Source organism: Triturus cristatus, chromosome 2_1 (genome assembly GCF_964204655.1).
Source record: "Triturus cristatus chromosome 2_1, aTriCri1.1, whole genome shotgun sequence".
Classification (NCBI taxonomy): domain Eukaryota; kingdom Metazoa; phylum Chordata; class Amphibia; order Caudata; family Salamandridae; genus Triturus; species Triturus cristatus.
In genome coordinates, this window is record NC_140581.1 from 1,094,153,245 (window position 1) to 1,094,171,992 (window position 18,748).

General features: G+C 41.8%; 1 protein-coding gene across 2 annotated transcripts in view; it reads left to right on the plus strand.

Annotated features, from left to right (window-relative positions):
• LOC146866418 (interleukin-8-like) overlaps positions 1-18,748 on the plus strand; it is a 65,580-nt gene that overhangs the window by 40,807 nt on the left and 6,025 nt on the right. For both annotated transcript variants that reach the window (XM_085636483.1, XM_085636484.1), the window contains exon 4: positions 15,060-15,185. In XM_085636483.1, the coding sequence (XP_085492609.1) occupies positions 15,060-15,185 (126 nt within the window). The remainder of the gene's footprint in view (positions 1-15,059; positions 15,186-18,748) is intronic.

Consider the following 18,748-nt stretch of genomic DNA (forward strand, 5'->3'; position numbering starts at 1 on the left):
AGGAGATTCAGGAAGACCAAGAAGAGAAGGTAAAAATGACTGGAAAAATGAGAGTGGATTAGAACCTTCAAGACCTTCAACCAAACCATAAATACGCAGGTTATTGCGCCTGTTGCGGTTTTCCAATTGTTCAACTTGTTGTTTAAGATGATCAATCTCTGTATGTAAAATAGGAACTTGATGCATGGTCTCCTCTGACGCATCAACTCTTTGTTCAAGGACCACAACTCTCTAGATGGTGTGAGACCAATTGTCTTCAAGGCTTTGTAGGCGCAAGTTAGTTTCCTCCATATAGGGCTTCAGAGCACGAATTTCATCAAGGAGAAGCTCCATAGAGATTGAAGAGGGTGGATTAGTAGGAGAAGGAGGGATAGTTTTTACCCTTTTGCCAGAAGTAGAAGCCGCTGGTAACTTGGAAAGCCGTTTGGGGCGAGTGCCCGCCGAAGAGGAGGCTTTAGAGTCAGAAGACTCCGGGGGAGCTTCATCCATATTATCACGTAGGACATTAAAAGGGTTATTATCAGTCAATGGAGGAGAGATAATTTGGTGAACCCCACTACGAGCACCACGCGGCATTGCCATGAAGAGAAGGAAAACAAAGTCCCTTTTGGTAATGTTATAGAGGGTCACAAGGAAAGAAGATTCGGATAGTAATAATTGTCAAAGTTAGAGGGATTCCACAAAGAAGCGTTAAAGGAAGGAAAAAATAAAAATGAGGAAAAAGGAGGCTACAGAAGGTACTCCAATAACCATTACAAAGAAGTCCAGAGAATTTGTAATCCAATTGAGGAAAAAACCTTTGTGCATATGTTAATAGCAGAAATCCTGAAGAGAATGGCACTGATAATAAGGCAACGAGTGTGTCAGGAAAATAACATCACAAAAAACAAAATGGCGGCCGCTGCTCTGACTGACTGCATTTGTCGATATAAAATCACCTTAACGGCATGGAAATTCTCCGCGACTCATCCCAGCGGTGGCTGAGGTATTCTGACGCTTGAAATTCCGTTTTTCGCGGTCCGATACCGAGAAAAAGAAGCCTGGAGACTCCCCGCGTCTACGTTGCTGCGGAGCTCCCGAAAACGGCGGCCATTTCCAACGGCTCCGAAGCCACGCCCCTCAGTGTTATAGTTAGCGATCTTGTCTCATTAGTTGACAATGACTAGGAGAAACTTGCAGAGGTTTTGCGAGTTTTGTGGCTGCTGCATTAACTGGTCAAGCTGGAATCCATATGTAAATATAATATTTAAATAGACACATGTTCTGGTTTTTATGGTCTATGAATGATAGGGGACTGGTATAACAACACATACCCTGAAATGTTTAACATCTATTCTTAAAATTCTTAAATTCCAGAACTGACAAAGATATGGCTGATACAATAGTGGTATATCAGCCAGAACCCACTACGCTTTGATGAATTCCAGCTGAGTATCTAGAACATGTGAAATAAGACTATAAAGATAGAGTAAAAGCTTCCTTGCCTCTATGTCCATGGACCCACCATCATGCATGAACCCATCAGCACAGGAAGTGACATCACTGCATCTACCATCATCCACCTGCACTGAAAGTGACATCACTTAATTTTCTCATCATACATATGGACAGGAAGTGACATTACTGGTTTTCTCACCACAACATCTTTAAAAGAAGAAGCCAAGCAAGAGAACTTCATTTCCCAGCATCCATCAGCACAGGAAATAACATCATGGTACCCAGACCTCCTCCCCAACCTCCAGGACCTACTTATTAACAGCTGAAACATGGCATGCAGTGGCCATGTCAACCGTTGTACACGCCTGGCACGCGCCCAGCGTCAGAAACCCTGGTCCAATCAGTCCAGCGATACTCTGCAGCACTCCTTAGGTTGCTAGACCTCAGACACCATTCCCCCATCTGCTGCCACACCACACCTCACACCACAGATGGTGCTTTACCCTGCAACCACTGTCAGTTCTCCAGCAGCCACCCACCCACACCCCCATGCAAATACTAACAGCGCCCTCAGCACCCTTTCCCAACACACACAACACAAGTGCAAACAACACCTACACTCCCACCCTGCATAGGCGAACATTATCTAAGGTACACGTATGTGTTAGAGTTTCTCCAATGTTTCTTTCCGTGCAAATATTTGTGTGTATATCTGTGTGTGTATTTGGTTGTATACTACAATGAAAAAAGAGGGGAAGAAGTGTTCCAAAAGAAATGTCTCAACTTCCGTTCACATGATGTAGCAAAGAAGGAGAACCAACCTTTTCTCTGTCTATGATTCTCCCTAGAACTAGCCCAGGGAGACTATTTGTTTTTTAAAAGGACTGTCACCCACCGTATACTGTGGGGCATGCTTCATCGAAGAGTCATCATCCAGATACTTTCAACCTTATCAACGGGTTCAACCTTGAAAACCAAGGGAGCTCTTTATTGTAAGATACAGGTTCTCAGGCGGGGTTCACAATGCCTAGTGAGTACCTCTATTGATTCCCTTTACTGAGAAGTTCCCTGGCATGATTAAAAGTAGTAGTGGTACATATGGAGATGCTTTACTCCAGCATTAGACCAGGTCTAGCACTTTTTGCCCGTATGGGTGGTATGGCATTCTTCAGGATCAAATAAGATCCGTCTATTGCCCTAGCTTTCCTGGTATCCATGTATTTATTAGTGCATTGTGCACATACAAACCAGTCTTTGAGAACTTCTCTTTTATCTGTGGGCAGAAATAGGAGAGTTTATTAATTACAATTGTACATCATTGTACAATTCCTCTGACTATTATTATTATTTATGCTCCCACTGTTCCGGATAAAGTCTTTTGGCCCCATATTCTCTCCCTGCTCATGCAACACACTGATGATTATCTGATTTTGGGTGGTGACTGTAATATGGTTATAGACCCCTTTTTGGACAGAACATCTGATTCTAGGTTCTCCCCCTCCCACATGCATTCTTTGTTTACCTCCACTATTTCTCAAAGAGCCCTTGTTGATTCTTGGAGGCTTTGTCACCCTACTCTTCGAGAATACACTTTTTACTCACCTCCCCACTCTTCCCAATCCCGATCAGCATACTATGTATAAGATACTTTTGAATGTAACAGGCTGGATTGTACCTCGTGTTGTGCAATCCACCTGTTTTTCAGACTTTCCTTTGTGGATTGATTCAGGGACAGCTTAGGAAGGAATTGTGGATGGCACCCCTAGGAAAAGTAGCATGTGAATAACCGGTGAATTTATGATTGTGTTTATTGTTGTAACAGAACAGTGCAGGTTTTTCACCCGAGTTTCATGCTCTTAAGGAAATCTATGCAGACATATTTTCCATTCCCTGGTTGAACTTTTTTCTTTGCCCATTTGTTTTGGAGTGATAACTGGAGGACAAATGCATGTTGACTTCCCCCAAAGCTGTAAAAGAGGCCTTCCAAACTGTGGCCAAAAACTGAGCACTAAAGCCCATCAAAGTCAACCCATGGGGTCTGAATTAATTTAGGACATGGTCTAAGGTGCATATTTGACTTAAACAAAAAACACAAAAAAGAAAACAATGCCTAAGTGCCTATTTGGAGAAATAACTAGTTAATATATTCATCCATCATTCTCACTTGCCTACAGCATTCTCCATCAAAGAGAAGAGTGAGTCGTGTATCTTCATTGTCTACCAGGCCCTTAACTTATCATAATGATGACTTATTACTCCCTGTCCTTGCTCTAATGTAATGCAGGATCAAATCCATTATGTTCCGGTTCTCAACTTGGATCTAAGGGGGTCTAACTGTGACACAGACAACTCCAAGCAATGAATATCTGCACTGAACAACCCTTACTTGAGGTCCTTAGACTCCTGACCTCCAAGAGAGTTTTGCTTAGAGTGGGTCAAGGAACCCTAAATCAACCAATGGAGTACAAACACAGGTAACAGGTTTCTGAATGAATATGGACCATTTCAATAAAACCAGCTGCAACATGCAGGTAAGAGCGGTGGGGCATTGGGGCCGGGTGGGCCTGGGGTTCGACGGAGAATGATGAGGGAAAATTAAATAAATAATAGTTCCTCGTCATCGTGCATTGATATCCCCCCCACCCGGCCTCACCACCCCACCGCTCTTACCTGCATGGGCCGTGGCTGCAATAAACCCATCACTAGTACAAAACACACAATAAATAATAGTAATTTGAGTAAGCATACATGGGACTACAGAGCCAAACATGATTTACAACCCCAGTAGAGGCAGCACTGTAGTACAAATATGAAATCCTAGATCGGCAAGGCCAGGTACTGCAAGAGATCTTTATTCCTATGTGACTTATACTAGTCTAGAACCAGACCAAGGCTTACGTTTTTCTAAAGTCAGTATTGATTCCATATTTGAGTCCCACTACAGTAATGTGTAGAATGTCATATATCGCAACTGTACTTTATTGCTCTAGCTCTTAAAATACATCAATTTGTCAATAAAGTTGTTGTCACTTATAATGTATCTTTGGTTAATTTTCTTGATGAAGACATGCCTTTGATAAGCGGTAGAGACCCATTTGTAGGGCTGCCCACTGGAGAAAGTCAGATGTACAGATATACACACCATGCTGGTAATAATATATTGTGATTACATTTTTAATTTATATTCATGGATAGTCAGTGCAGAATGTAGCTAGGTATTGTCATTTTTTATATGATTGTGCATTATTGTGGATGTGTTAATTCAAAGGCACATACTTGATAATAATGATAGTGTGCCAAGTGTAATGAATATGTATCTATAGATGGTCTTATTATTGAAAAAGGGAGAGATCTGGCATAGTACATATTAAACACCAGGAGTGTCCCGTGCAGGTAAGAGCGGTGGGTTGGGGTGTGGGGATTTGACAGACAACAGAAAATTAAGTATTTATTTAATTTTCCCTCGTCGTCGTCTGTCGAAACCCCCCATACCCAACCCCATCTCACTTACCTGCACGGACCGCTCCTGTTAAACACAGTAAATACTCTCTAATGGTTAGGATTTTTAAGTATAGTGGACATTATGTATTTGCTATTTATATAGAGTTTTCATATGTTCATTTGTACAGTGGGAAGAATTGTTTGGCAAGCAGGGTTAGTTTCACAGGAGTGAACAACAATCCTCCATTAGTCACTGTTCCACATTAGGTGAGGATATGTTGGGTCTGCTTACATTGTGTATCAGAGTGGCCCAAGAATGGATATAGCAGCTGTGATTATTAATATAACCCCCTTTCTCTCACCTTCACCTGAGTGGAAAGTATCCAGTTTCTGATGCATTGTGTCAGGTTTGTGATTTCATCAACGTGGTACAGTCATTTAGATACTATTCTGGGGACTCAGAATCCCAAAAAGGCAACTTGTGGTTGGCAAAATTCTAAAGTTTGCTTAAAAGGAGTTGATTGAATTAGGATTCAAGTGAACTATTTCCTCTTTATGCAGAATAACACAGTCTAACACACCTGCAGGTAGCATGAACCAGTAATTTTTTGGCTTATATCAAAAGCATTTCTGGTTTTCTTAGTTGTTCAGGTCGCATTGCATACCCATATATTAAGCTAGGTTTTGGTGTGTGTGGTCTGTTATTACACTCATGAACATTACACAAACATGAGTAGAAGACGTTTGGTCATCAGAAGAGTTTAAGGATCAGCAAAGAAAATTACAGTCTTAGAAAATAAGATCGATCATTTCTACAGTGGGGCTGTCCATATAATACTGTTAAAGAATTCAGTAGGTCATTCACGTCAATAATACATTTACTATTCCTGTTTAAACTAAACTGAAACATCTCTATACTTTCCATGGCCTCTCCTTAGCAAATCGTCATATAGTGGCAAATAACAGATAATCTTCCTATAAGTGATCAATTAACTGTCCATGATTTGGAGTGAGCACCAGGTGCATTAGTTACAGAAACAATACAGTTAGTGGCAATGTGGGTAATTAGCAACTTCTAGTTTTGACACCAGAATGTGGGTATAAGAGGGCTGTACCTGGCACATAAGGGCAGCTCGTTCCATGGCACGTTTGATATATTTAAGCATCTGAAGGTCCCACCTGGATCTATGTTTGCTTATTCTTGGCATATATCACAGTTATACAGAGCTACAAAAAGGCCAGATGAACGCATCGAATTGTTGGGTTTGCCATTTGATGATTGTATCTGGGTGTATCTGGTCATTGCCTTCGTACACTATCTATTACAAGTCATTTCACGGCTGTCCCTTCATAGAATGTTTGTATCTGGGCATTAGCCTACGGCACATGGGCTTATCACAGCTAAGTCATTCAGAAAGTCTTGTATAGCGCGACTTGTCACTCCGAGACGACTCCAGGCACTGGTTGGCTGTGTGAGCCTCGGTCAAAGAGCCAGGTCTTGAGCTGCTTCCTGAAGTCCTTCAGAGAAGGGAAGGTGCGAAGGTGGAGCTCCATCAGGATACATTTCATGATCTTATTTTATTAGGGCTTATAAAAACTGTATTCTTCATGGCACTGAAATATGATGTCTGTTGCTTGCAATTTAGTGGTTGTACTTGAGCAAATAATGGTAATATGATGGCTGAGTAGATGAAAGCTTAACCTAAGCATGTAATGGCTGTAATTTGTTAAATTATAGCAGCACCTATAATGACGGCAACATTGGATGTATATGATAGCTGTCCCGATATTGTTTCTGTATCTGGACATATGTCGGCTGAACCCTATAAATATGTTAGCTGTACCTTGGCATATAATGGCTATTTCTATCAAATAAACCAGTGGGTTACATTGGTGCACTCCGCGGTTTTATCAAAGTTCTCTGTAACTAAACCTAACAATCTTCTTAATCAAAAAAATGTTTTACGTGCTACACAGTATTTGGAGGCTGCCAGTCCTCCATAATGGAACTCCAACTGATATTCAAGTAAACGTGTACCTGAGTAACTGTGTGCACAGCCATATGTATATCAACAAATTCAAGTAGCAATTTTACATTTTGTGGAAATAAATCACAAACAAATAATCATCGACCCATTTGTTTTCATTCTTATTGTATTACACATGTGTTTTATATACAAAAACTCACGTAATGTTTCAATTTAAGCACTTTTTCAAAGTGTACAACAAAACAGCCATAAAGCAAAATAATACTGGAAATCAATGTTGCTTTGACGTGACTCCATCTTTATCCATATGTTGCCCTATGCATTTTGGGACACGATTGGCCCTTCTTCAGGGGCCTTAAGCAAAAATAAAACAAAACCGGCAGTATCCAAAAACCCTACCTACAGCTTCTATAACTACCAATATCTTCCTACATCACCGTTGGTCAACTGCATACCCTCACTACAGTCTCAACCATATGGATGATAAATGAATGGTGATAGACGTCCACATTACATGCCACTAATCAACAGAGCTGATGTGCAAGTATCCCTTAGAACACCAAAAGCCTGAAATCCCATGCCTCATAGAGACCACAAACCTATTAGGACTCTTTCATTTAAAAGTATAAACCACCAGTGGTTAAAGCATGCTTTAACAATACCGTGTATTAAAATAAGAGGCTACTCACTTTCAAGATGGGGTCTAATGGTTGCTATCATCTAGACAGCAGCCTCATGAGTGAAAATCTGTAAAATATGTGAGGCTTATCAGTACAAAGTCGCTCTTTCTATGTCCACACACCTCACCAAACGTGTAATGCAACGTTGTAACTCCTATTTCTCGCTTTGTAACCAACTTCTATATCTGGGCGGTGCTGGATGTTGGAATAGTACAATTTACTATTCCAACTCTAGTCTGTTCAGACAGTAGGGAAGGTGTTGGATTTTAAAAACCCAACACCTTCTCCCCCCTCCGCAAGTCATTGTTACGACTTGCGAGGTAATGGTATGCATTGTTACAACGCGGTCGTTGTAACGACCGCGTTGTAACAACATGGCTGGTGACGGTTTCGTGGTCTGGGTTGTTTACCATCTTTGAGCAGCGCCTGTAATAAAGACGAACTCACCAACATTCAGGTTTGCATATAGCAGAAAAAAATCGTCCTCAACGCGAGAAGCCCATACTCAGCATGCAAACACCACAAATGCAGCTTACCAGGTTAACCTCTTCTGTGCCCATGACGAGATAGTCTCGTCATGGAGCACGGTCGCGCTGTGCCCATGACGAGACTATCTCGTCATGAACCCCACCCACTAATGAAATGCCCGGCTCAGGAGGGGGAAAGGGCGTGGCACAGAAGGGGTTAAATCCAAAGCATCCATCATCAGTAGTTCGAACCTTCTCTCTTCAACAATTTCCTGCAGAGTAAGTGATGAGTTAGCATGCACAAGTGAGGTGCTCTTACGACGGGCTCCTACTCTGTCCCCTATTCTCCGGAACCTAATTTGAACTAGGGGTGGGCGGAATTTGCGAAATTCACTTTCGCAAATTATCGCGAAAATGTTAAAAATCTCCGCAAACACGCGGAAATATCGCGAAGATGCAGAAGATTTTTGTCCCGCCCATTCGCGGTATGTTCTGCGTGGTCGCGGCTCGCCAACTTACCCATGCGGTTGCTCGCGGGCGCGGCCATCTTGTTTTCACTTGTCTCACAGTGCATGATCGCGAGAAGAAAGACGTGATCGTGCGACGAATGATGTTACTGCGGGCGCGAACTGTCGCGAGACAGCGCAAATGGCTACCAACAATCCAACATCTCGTGGAGAACGCGACCGGATTGGGAAAACTTGTCGGCGAACGCGGGGATTCAGGTAAGGCAATCGCGCGCACGCAAGAATGTATTATTTTACAGCGCGAGCAAGCAAAAAATTTCTGGTAAAATGCGGATTGCGGAAATTTTGACATTTTCGCTCTCTCCGCGGAACGCGAAAATGTCAAATTATTGCAATTTCCGCGAGCGGAACGGATTTTTAGCCCAGGCCTAGTTTGAACTCCACCGAACCACGGTGGCCATCTTGATATTATACTAATTTTCCGGTCAAGCAGTAATAAACACGAAAGTGAGTTAGTACAAAATTCCTTTGGCTAGCAAATCCCTAGGTGGCCATCATTATAACCCATGGAAACCACTGTCTTAACTGCTTCACTATTATTTCTAAGTGACGTCAATTCTAGAATTTCTATGGCAGCCATCTTAGAGTGAAGTGAAATAACACAAGTGTTATAGTTAATAAAATGACACTACGGTCCTTACTTCAAAACGGCAACACGAACCGGTGCCTTAAATTAACCAATGGAACTCGCCATGCCAAAATCACAACTGGTGGTAGCTTAATGTCAAATTAAACAACATAAATTCATGACTACCAGTGGCAGCCATCTTAGACTGAGTGAGAATGTCGTTAATACTAAACCAATTCTAAGATTGAATTCGACAGAATGAACAATTTGTAAAAGATGGGCACACATCTGTACATATCAAGATAAGCACGCTCAAGTACAAACATAAACCATCTGTACATCCTGTCTCGTGGTTGTTGAAATACAATTATTGTCTTTACAAGAAGAACTCATATAAAGCACAATCATTACATGAGACAAACATATAAACCTCACAATGTACTTTAAAAAGTACACCTTCAATTGGACCTCGCCTGCTCCTCGGCGTATTCAGCTAATGTGCCTGGTATTCTCCTCTTCTGGATTCCTGAGTTACTGCAACGGCTTCCCTCTCAAGGATTTCAAGTCGCCTCTATTCCACTGAATGGTGTTTCTGGTTCTTCCTGACAGGAACTGAGCTCAAGGGGGGTGACTAACTCGAGATAGTGGTCATAGAAAGAGGAATTTGCTGAAGTTCACTTTAATTTTAAGCTTCACTACATTGTACATTGCATTGGACACCAGACTCGTATTATCTGTACCCACTGCAACTTTACTAGTGTATTGAAGTGCTGGTTCTCATTAACTCTGTTTTTCCCACAGGTTCAGAGTTTTTGGGCACCATATTCCTACAGTGAAGTAATTGTGTTTGCTATTTATTTTGCTCCTTTCCTTTTTGCTCCTCCTCGGTTAAGATTTCTTTACTCACCATGACAGCAGCAAGCATGAGCCAGCCCCTGCCTTTTTCTAATGATTCAGGTGAGCCACACATACCATGGCATAGGTGGCTAGCCATTTTCAAGTCCTATTTCATAGCCATAGGTGATGTGAATTTTCCATCAGTAAAGAAGCAACACATTTTATTGCACAGCTTGGGTATTCAAGGAAGGAAGGTCTATGAGGACATAACATGAAGAGAAGTTGACGAAGAGTTAGAGGGAGAGGAAGCGGGAGTAGATGTATACGTATACGATTACACATTAAGAAATTGGAAACACACTTCAGGGAAAAAATCAATGTAGTTTTAGAGAGGCATACGTTTTTCAAAAGGGCCCAAGGGAAAGATGAGAGAGTATCAGTGTATGTAGCTGTTTTAAGGGGAATGTCAGCTACCTGTGAATTTGGCACCCTTACGGATTCCCTTAAAAGGGACCAGATTGTCAGATGCACAAATGATAAAAAAAATACAGGAGGAACTGCTTACCAGAAACCCCGATTTAACGGAAGCCATCAGTATCGCCAAAGGAATAGAACATACAGCATTATGCATGTGGGAAATGAAAAAGGTGCCAGTGTTGGACAAAGAGAGAGAGGAGGTGAAAATCCTTGATAGTGAAGACGCTGTGTGCAAGATCAGTGAAATTAAAAAAGAAGTTAACCGCTACAAGCAGGAAAATGCTCGCTGCTACAGGTGTGGTAACCATCATTATTTGGAGTATAATTTAAGGTGCCCAGCGAGAAATGTGGTATGCAAGAAATGTAATAAAATGGGCCACTTTTCCAAGGTGTGTAAAACAGCAGGTGAAAAATTACACTTTTTAAATGGTCCTGACCCAAAGGGGATGAGAACAAAGACTATGTGTTTCAAATTAAGCAAGTGGAAGCGGAAGAAGCTGTACAATACCCCACTTGCGAGATAACTCTTGAGGAGGTCAGTTTCCAGGTGTTTGCGGACTCATGCTCACTGTATGCACTAATAGAGAAAAAACTGTTTGAGAAAATGTTTAGCACACATAATCTGGTAGTGGAGGCTGCAGACATCCATCCCGGGGGGTACAACAGGTAACCCATTTCTTTAGTAGGTATGGTAAGAATGATAATAAGCTTCAAGGGAAGGCACAGGATGGGGAAGGTATACATCAGAAAGAAAGGTTCTAGTTTATTGGGGTGGAAACACCAAAAGGAACTAGGCATCACTCTCGATCCCAACAACATTGATCAAGTTCTATTAGTTAAACCACCAGAGTTAGTCAGCAACATCACCAAGAAATTCCCGGAGGTGTTTACTGAGCAGTTGGAGAGATTAAAGAAATACGTGCGCAAGATTACCCTCAAAGAGGGAGCTGTGGTCCAAAAAAACAGATAGATTCCCCTCCTTATGAGAGAGCCTTTAAAGGCTGAGTTGCACAAACTAGTGCAACAAGGGGTGATAAAAGAATTTGAGAGCTCAGAGTGGCTGGCATCCATTGTTCTTACCACCAAGGACAATGAAAGAACATTTGTCTATGTGTAGACTTAAGGGACCTGAATGCCAACATCCGGGTGGACAGGCATCACTTACAGAGGATACGTGGGATTTTGATTACCATACAGGGCGCCAAGTACTTCAGTGTTTTGGACCTCTTTTCGGCATACCACCAGGTCACCTTGCATCCAGACTCCCAAATGTTGACTGCATTCACCACTCAGTTTGGCAACTTTAAATGTTTGTGAATGCCATTCAGACTTGCATCAGCTGCCTCTGCATTCCAAAGAATAATGCAGCACATATTGAAGGAGTGTGTAAAGACTTTGTGCTTTCAAGACAACCTACTGATATATGGGTCCAGAGAAAGTGAACACACTTACAATCTTAGAAAATGTCTTGAGCAAGTTAAAGGAAACTGGTTTGACCACCAAGGAAAGCAAGTGTAAGCTGGGGGTAACCTCAGTGGACTACTTAAGTCACACCATTTCAGAGGAGGGAATACAACTCTTAGCAGATTTGTTTGAAGCAGTATGCAGAGCCCCCAAACCCACATCCAAAGAAGAGATTAAATCCTTCTTGGGACTGGCAGAATATATGGTCAAGTACATAAAGAATTTCTCTGTCCTCACCCAACCACTCAGGAACTTACTTAAGAAAGGGTCAGAGTTTGAATGGGAGAGGGAGCATGATGCAGCGTTTGAGGTGATAAAGAGTTCCATCTCCAATGCGCCCCACATTGGTAATTGCTGTTTGTAAAGGAAATCATTTCTTACCACAGATGCCAGCAACAAGGGGATAGGAGCCACCTTATCGCAAAGAATAGACAACCCAGAGAGAATTATAGCGTATGCCTCCAGGACACTTACTGGTGCTGAAGCCAATTACTCAACAGTAGAGAAGAAGGCACTTGACTGTTACTGGGCAATCACCCACTTTAAATTTTACTTGTGGGGCTTGCCGTTTGAGTTAAGGACTGATCATAAACCCTTTCTGTCTCTGTTTTCAAAAAATAATATGGAAAACACCACGCCCCATATAGCCAAATGGGTCCGGGGGCTGCAAACCTTTAATTTCAGAATAACATATATACCAGGATGCAAGAACAGTGCTGAAGATTACTTGTCAAGGGCTCCTGTGGCCAAGGAGGAGGTTGGTGAGCTCATGGAGGATGCCATTTTGGAGATTAGAGTACCTGCAGTGATACAGAGTCAGTGGAAGGCCAGTACAGAACACGATAGTGAGCTCAAGGCTGTCAATGGGTTTATTATCAATGGATGGCCCCACAGATGCAGGGATCTACCAGAGGAACTACAGTGCTTCTGGAATCTAAGGGATTAATTATCCATATGCAAGGATTTAGTATTGAAGTCAGGCCAAATTGTCCCACCTGAAGGCCTGAGGAACCAGATATTGGATTTAACTCATTAGGGGCATTTGGGGAGGAGTCTCTGTAAAGCTAAACTCTGATCTAATAACTGGTTCCCCCTCATGGATCACCGCATGGAAGAAAGAGTCAGAGACTGTCTGGCATGTAGCCTTAGTGACAAAGACCAAATGCATCAGGCGTCCCCCCCTAATCCCCGTAGAAGTACCAACAGTTCTGTGGAACAAATTGGGGTTGGACATTGCAGGACCTCTACAGGCCACGGGTCCCCAGACCAAGTACCTTATTGTTCTTATAGACTATTTCTCACACAGTATATCACACAAATTTGTCAGTATGGTCAATACTAAGACCCTCACCAATTTCTTATCTGAGGGATTCTCTAGGGAAGTTATCCCTGACACTCTAATCATCGACAATGGGGTCCAATTCGTGTCTGAAGGAATGACAGACTTTTTAAAAGATCTTTCCATCTCACATGTGCGTACACCTTTGTATTGCCCCAAGGCCAACAGCAAAGTTGAAATGGCTAATAGAATTCTTAAAGAGTCCATTCAGTTAGCGCTGGCCTCAGGGAAACCCGTTGAGAGCGCGGTGAGAGACATGTTATGGTCTTACCACACTACCCCCAATGCCACCACAGGAATGTCTCCATTTGAAATGTTGAGGGGGAGAAAGGCGGGATCCAATCTTTCTCGCAGTTGGTTGTTCAAGAACAAGATGATCACCTTTAACCCCGAGGAAGTAGGAGAAAGGGTGGTGAGACAATAAAAGGTATATAAAGACACTTATGACAGGAAGTGGGGTACCAGAAGTAAGCCTGGAGAACAGGGCAGTGGGTTCTGGTAAGGAAGTCCCAGGTAGCAAGCAGCAAAGGGCACAAATTCTATGAGCCAGAGAAGATAAAGCAAGTCAAAAACAATGTAGTTGTTGTGGAAAATGGTAAAATGTGGAGCATGGATAGACTTACTGAATGCCTCCCTAACTTAATTCCCTCGGAAAAGGGGGAGGAGGAAAGGGTTGGGACTATGTGAGGTACAGGCCTGTGTAAAAAGGTCTGCAGAAATGTGAGCCCTCCTAGGTGGCAGAAAGATTTTTCAATGACCTAGTTGCGTGTGTTTCTTGTTGGCCAATGGCTGCATATTTTTCTTTTGTGCTTTGTGATCTTTTGTGACTTCTTCTCTTTCTTTCTCTCTCTGTCTTCCCTTTTCTCCCTTGTCTCTCCCTGCCCCTCCTTCCCTCTGCTCTCCCTTAGGGAGGGAGATGTGTTGTATCCTACATGGTCTCTCCCATTCTCTTCTGGTCTTGGATGAGGCTGTTTATAATGTTGGGAGTCCTGTCAGACTGTGACCTGCCAGACTGGCAATTGGAGGTGTTTATCTACGACTGACAATAAAGAAGTTTCACTTACCTTCTGGCGTCTTCAGTTACTTCAGCTGGATTTTGTTATATTTTTTCTAGATGCCCCTGAAGAAGGGAGCCTTTGGTCCTGAAACGCATAGGGCAACATATAGATAAAGATGGAGTCACATCAAAGCAACATTGATTTCCAATATTATTTTGCTTTATAGCTGTTTTGTTGTACATGTTGAATAAGTGCTTCAATGGAAAAATTACATGAGATTTTGTGTACTAAAATACATGTGTAATACAATAGGAATGAAAACAAATGGGTCGATGATTATTTGTTTTGGATTTGTTTTGACAAAATGTAAAATTGCTTCTTGAAATAGTTGATATACATATAGATGTGCACACGGTTATTCAGGTACACGTTTACTTGTTTATCAGTTGGATATAATGGCTACGCCTGGCATTATATGTATGGGTGTGCAATGTTGGCTGCTTGGCATGTGAAGTCACTACCCGAGCCCATGATAGCTACACTTTAGTGGTGTAAGAAACTTGATAGCCCTCCCAGCAAATTACATGGAGGCACCTCCACCTGGACCCATTCAGGAGCTGCCCATGAACAGTGCCGGAGGCCTCCTGGAGCTAAGGGTCCCCCCCATTTCAGGGGCTGTGGAGGCTAAAGTTATGCCACTGCTACACTCCATCTATATGATTGTAGGTTAATGTGTTAATAAACAATGATTCACACTTTTAATTTCAAGTTGCATAATTTCTTCTCTTCATCAACATATGCAAGGGGCACTAACCAGTAGTTGCATTTTGTTTTAGTCGCAATGCAGAAGATATAACTTCATTTGAAAATAAAATGGACCTGGTGATCACAGTTGCTACACAAAACGAGGGATCGCATGCCACAGAATCCAAGGCACAGCATGACACAAACAGATCTCTCAAGTAAGTGACTTTGCAGTAGGTGTGTTATTCTGTCATGTTCCAGTAGTCACAATGTTATGGAATGATATGGTATACTATCTTTTAAAGTTTGGCTTGAAATGATCTGATATAATATGAAGGATTAATTTTAAAAACAAGAATTCAAGTTAAAATGATAGCAAACAAGAAAGGTAATTGTTCCAGAGTGTCACCCCTTCTTCTTTTAATGATCTGACTGCTGATTTGAGCAGGCACATTTATGGATGAATAATTTTCCGACAGAGCAGGAGTTTGGGTGTTTGGTGGAAACGGAAAATATCTGAGAAGTATATTGGGGATTTCCCAATAATCATTTTCCAAAACAAGCTGGTGGACCTGTTCATCGATGGTCAGACAGTTTAGTTCGGATCTCATGTCAGATAGATCTCATATTTCATCATCCCAAATAGTATCTGTAGGACTCTCCTTTAAGTATATTGGAAGTTCTGAATCTTGTTTTAAAATATTGTGGTATTAAGATCACTACAACCTGTATCAATAATTTGTGGTGCTTGATTGTTACCAGGAGGCAAATTTTTGATAAAGCATAGGAATGGTAATTGACAGATATGAAATTGAACTGCACCAGTGTGTCTGATGAAAGCTGAAATTCTAAGAGAGTGCCTGGACTTTCCTCTATTAACACACGGCAGACACCGAATTCGCAGGAAGAAAAGGTGTACTTCCATTCAGATTATATGAGGGTGTTTAGGGATGAGTCAATAAATTGGCATTTTATTGTTTTACTCTCAATCATTGAGCATATATGATTGCAACCAATGCATCTACATGGAAATACATGGTTAAAAATTGCTACCCTACTCTATTAATGAAGGTTGCCCTTGGCTCCATCCTTCCTGCAGCAACTAAGAGCCACATTACGATGTCGGTCGGAAAGGCTCCGAATGGCATTCGGATTTTCCTAACACGTGTCGGAACCCATGCTTCCGACCAACTCGGAAACATTTCCGAGCTACCAATTATGATAGAAGGAAACCTTTAGGTCATTTTGACTCGGTTCCTACCAGCATTCGGAGACCTCGAGTTGATCTGAGAGGATTCATAAAGCTCAATGGACAGCATTTCTGACTGACCGATTACAATGTCCCATTCCAGCAGCCTATCCGACTCGGTCTGTCCGACACAAAAATGCTGTTGGAAACCAACTTTGGGGGCCCGTAGCAGGCCCCCCTAAACCCGCATGTCTCCGGTTGAGGCCTGTGGGGGTACCCATGGAACCCCTCTTTCAAACTATGCACATTGTGGCAGGCTCCTTGGGTTGCCTGCCTCACGGTGCAGAGTTTTCTGCATCAACCCCTTTTTGCAATGGGAGCCTGTGTTGTCGGTCGGAACACGGTTTCCCATTGAAGTCAATGGGAGTCTGACCGAACAGTGTTCGGAACCATCATAATCGGTAGGTCAGACTCCTTGAACCTGAGTCGTTCCGAAACCATTCCAAAAAGGAGTCGGTCGGAATGCTTTCCGACCGACATCGTAATGAGGCCCTAAATATCTGTTTGATTTATCTGGGTTCTACTGAAGAAAATCACATGGCAAATCTATAAACAACCTCTACCTTATTGATGACTCTAACCTCAGTTAAGAACTTTTCCAAAAGTACTTCAACCCAGAAAAGGCATTAAACTGTTAACACAGTTTGCTATCATTTAGAATGTGTAGTGTACTCTAGCCCACAATAAACTATCTTTAGGTATATTTTAGGAGAAGTTAAGACAAATCTTTATCAAATGCTAACATACGGGTAAAAACCAACATGATCTGAGGAATGTGTATGTAATGAGATGTCAACAGAAGGTAGTCTAGGCTTTTCTTTCATGTTGTGTGCCATTAATGAAGTGAGGTTTGACAATATAACTAGTACGTGTTGTGTTCTATGGTTATCCCTTACTTGGATCGTTACATGCATCCTGTGACACTATAACACATCCATTCCAACCCCCGCCTCCAGGAGCAGCTGTGCAGGCCTATAAAGAAGGATGGAAATACTTTTTCTTTACTCCTCTTGTGACAGTGAATACCTTTAGAGGCTTTGCAGTGACTGTGGGTGAGCACGGCCAATCCCGGTTACGCCTGAGCGGACAGGGACTCACAGTGTGAGATATGACAGATACCACAATTATGTCCTTTGCCTCCGATGCTACTACTGCAAAAGGTAAACCCCCTGACTCATGTTTGGATTGGAAAATAAGACAGCTATCCCTTTAATGTTTCAATGTAATGCTATGAGTTTGATTAAACAAATGATAGAATTTAGAACAGAACAAAGCATAGTAAGGCAGAGGTTGACCACCTCAAATTCACAATTGCTTTGCCGGGCCACATATGAGTAGGTTTGGTTTTTGGAATTTCCAGTTATGAAGATAGCTGAAGAATTTCATTTTTGAAACATGTCATCAGCAATTGAGTAATGAACACAAGTGCCTACTCATTGACATGGAAACCAAACACTCAGCATGTTTAATTTGTGCATCGGTTTATAGTGCAGCTTTGTGGTGAGGGGTTTCTCCTTAGCATGGAGAGGCAGAATGAGATGAAGTGCAAAGGTCTATGAGAGAGCTAGATACCCTTTTTCTCATATAGAAGAATCAAAGAGTAGGTGATTAATCACTCACATTTCTAAAAACACGGCCATCAACTTTGTGTTGCTTTGCAGAAGGTATTGTCTAAAAAGTGACCCTGCTATGTGTAATAAGCATGTCAGCAGACTGGATTGGGTAAGGACCCACAAAATACATCCTCTTCTCTGGTTTTGTCATTGAGGAGGAAAAGCCGCGGGGGGGCATACACTGCACCCTATGGCCATGCTAGCTATGACTAGAATCCAGCTCCTCAAAATAAACACTTATCTCAGACATATACAGACACTGGAAAGAAGGACTCAGGGGGTGCAGCACCCCCAAAATAACGATGCCACAGTTTAGAAGGTGAATGAGCAATAAAGGAGCTCGTAAATTTTATTTTTATCTTGTCACATTTGCTATGCTTTAAACACAAGTCAAATGTCAGGTTATGCCTTCTGACGCAGTGCTGCTTATTCTTTGAACATGGAGATTGGTTTCTTTCTCTGACTGCAGATTTAAAGTATGTTGCCAAAGGAACTATCTGACAATCTTGCTGGCGTATAGATAGTATAAAAGGAAAGGCTGTATGTCAGTTTTTTCTGCAACACAAATTCAAAGATGTGTAAATAAACCGTGCAGATATTTCAAAGTATATCAGAACTTAGGAAAGCACACACAAAGCTCATTATTTTTTTCATAATTCTGAAATGTGATGGAAATAAAGATTTTAAAAGTATTGTAACAAATACAGACATTTTACTTGGTGATTTGCAAATGATAAATATTTGTTTAAACCCGATTTCCACACAATATTGCTCGTGTACTACATAGTCTTATCAGTAAAACTGGAAGTCAGTGCAAATTTTGTGGCCATTTAATCGAATATGTGCTGTGTATAAATAACAGTGTGCTACTACGCCTTGCTTTAGTAATATATTTGTGACGGTGTGTTACAAAATGTAC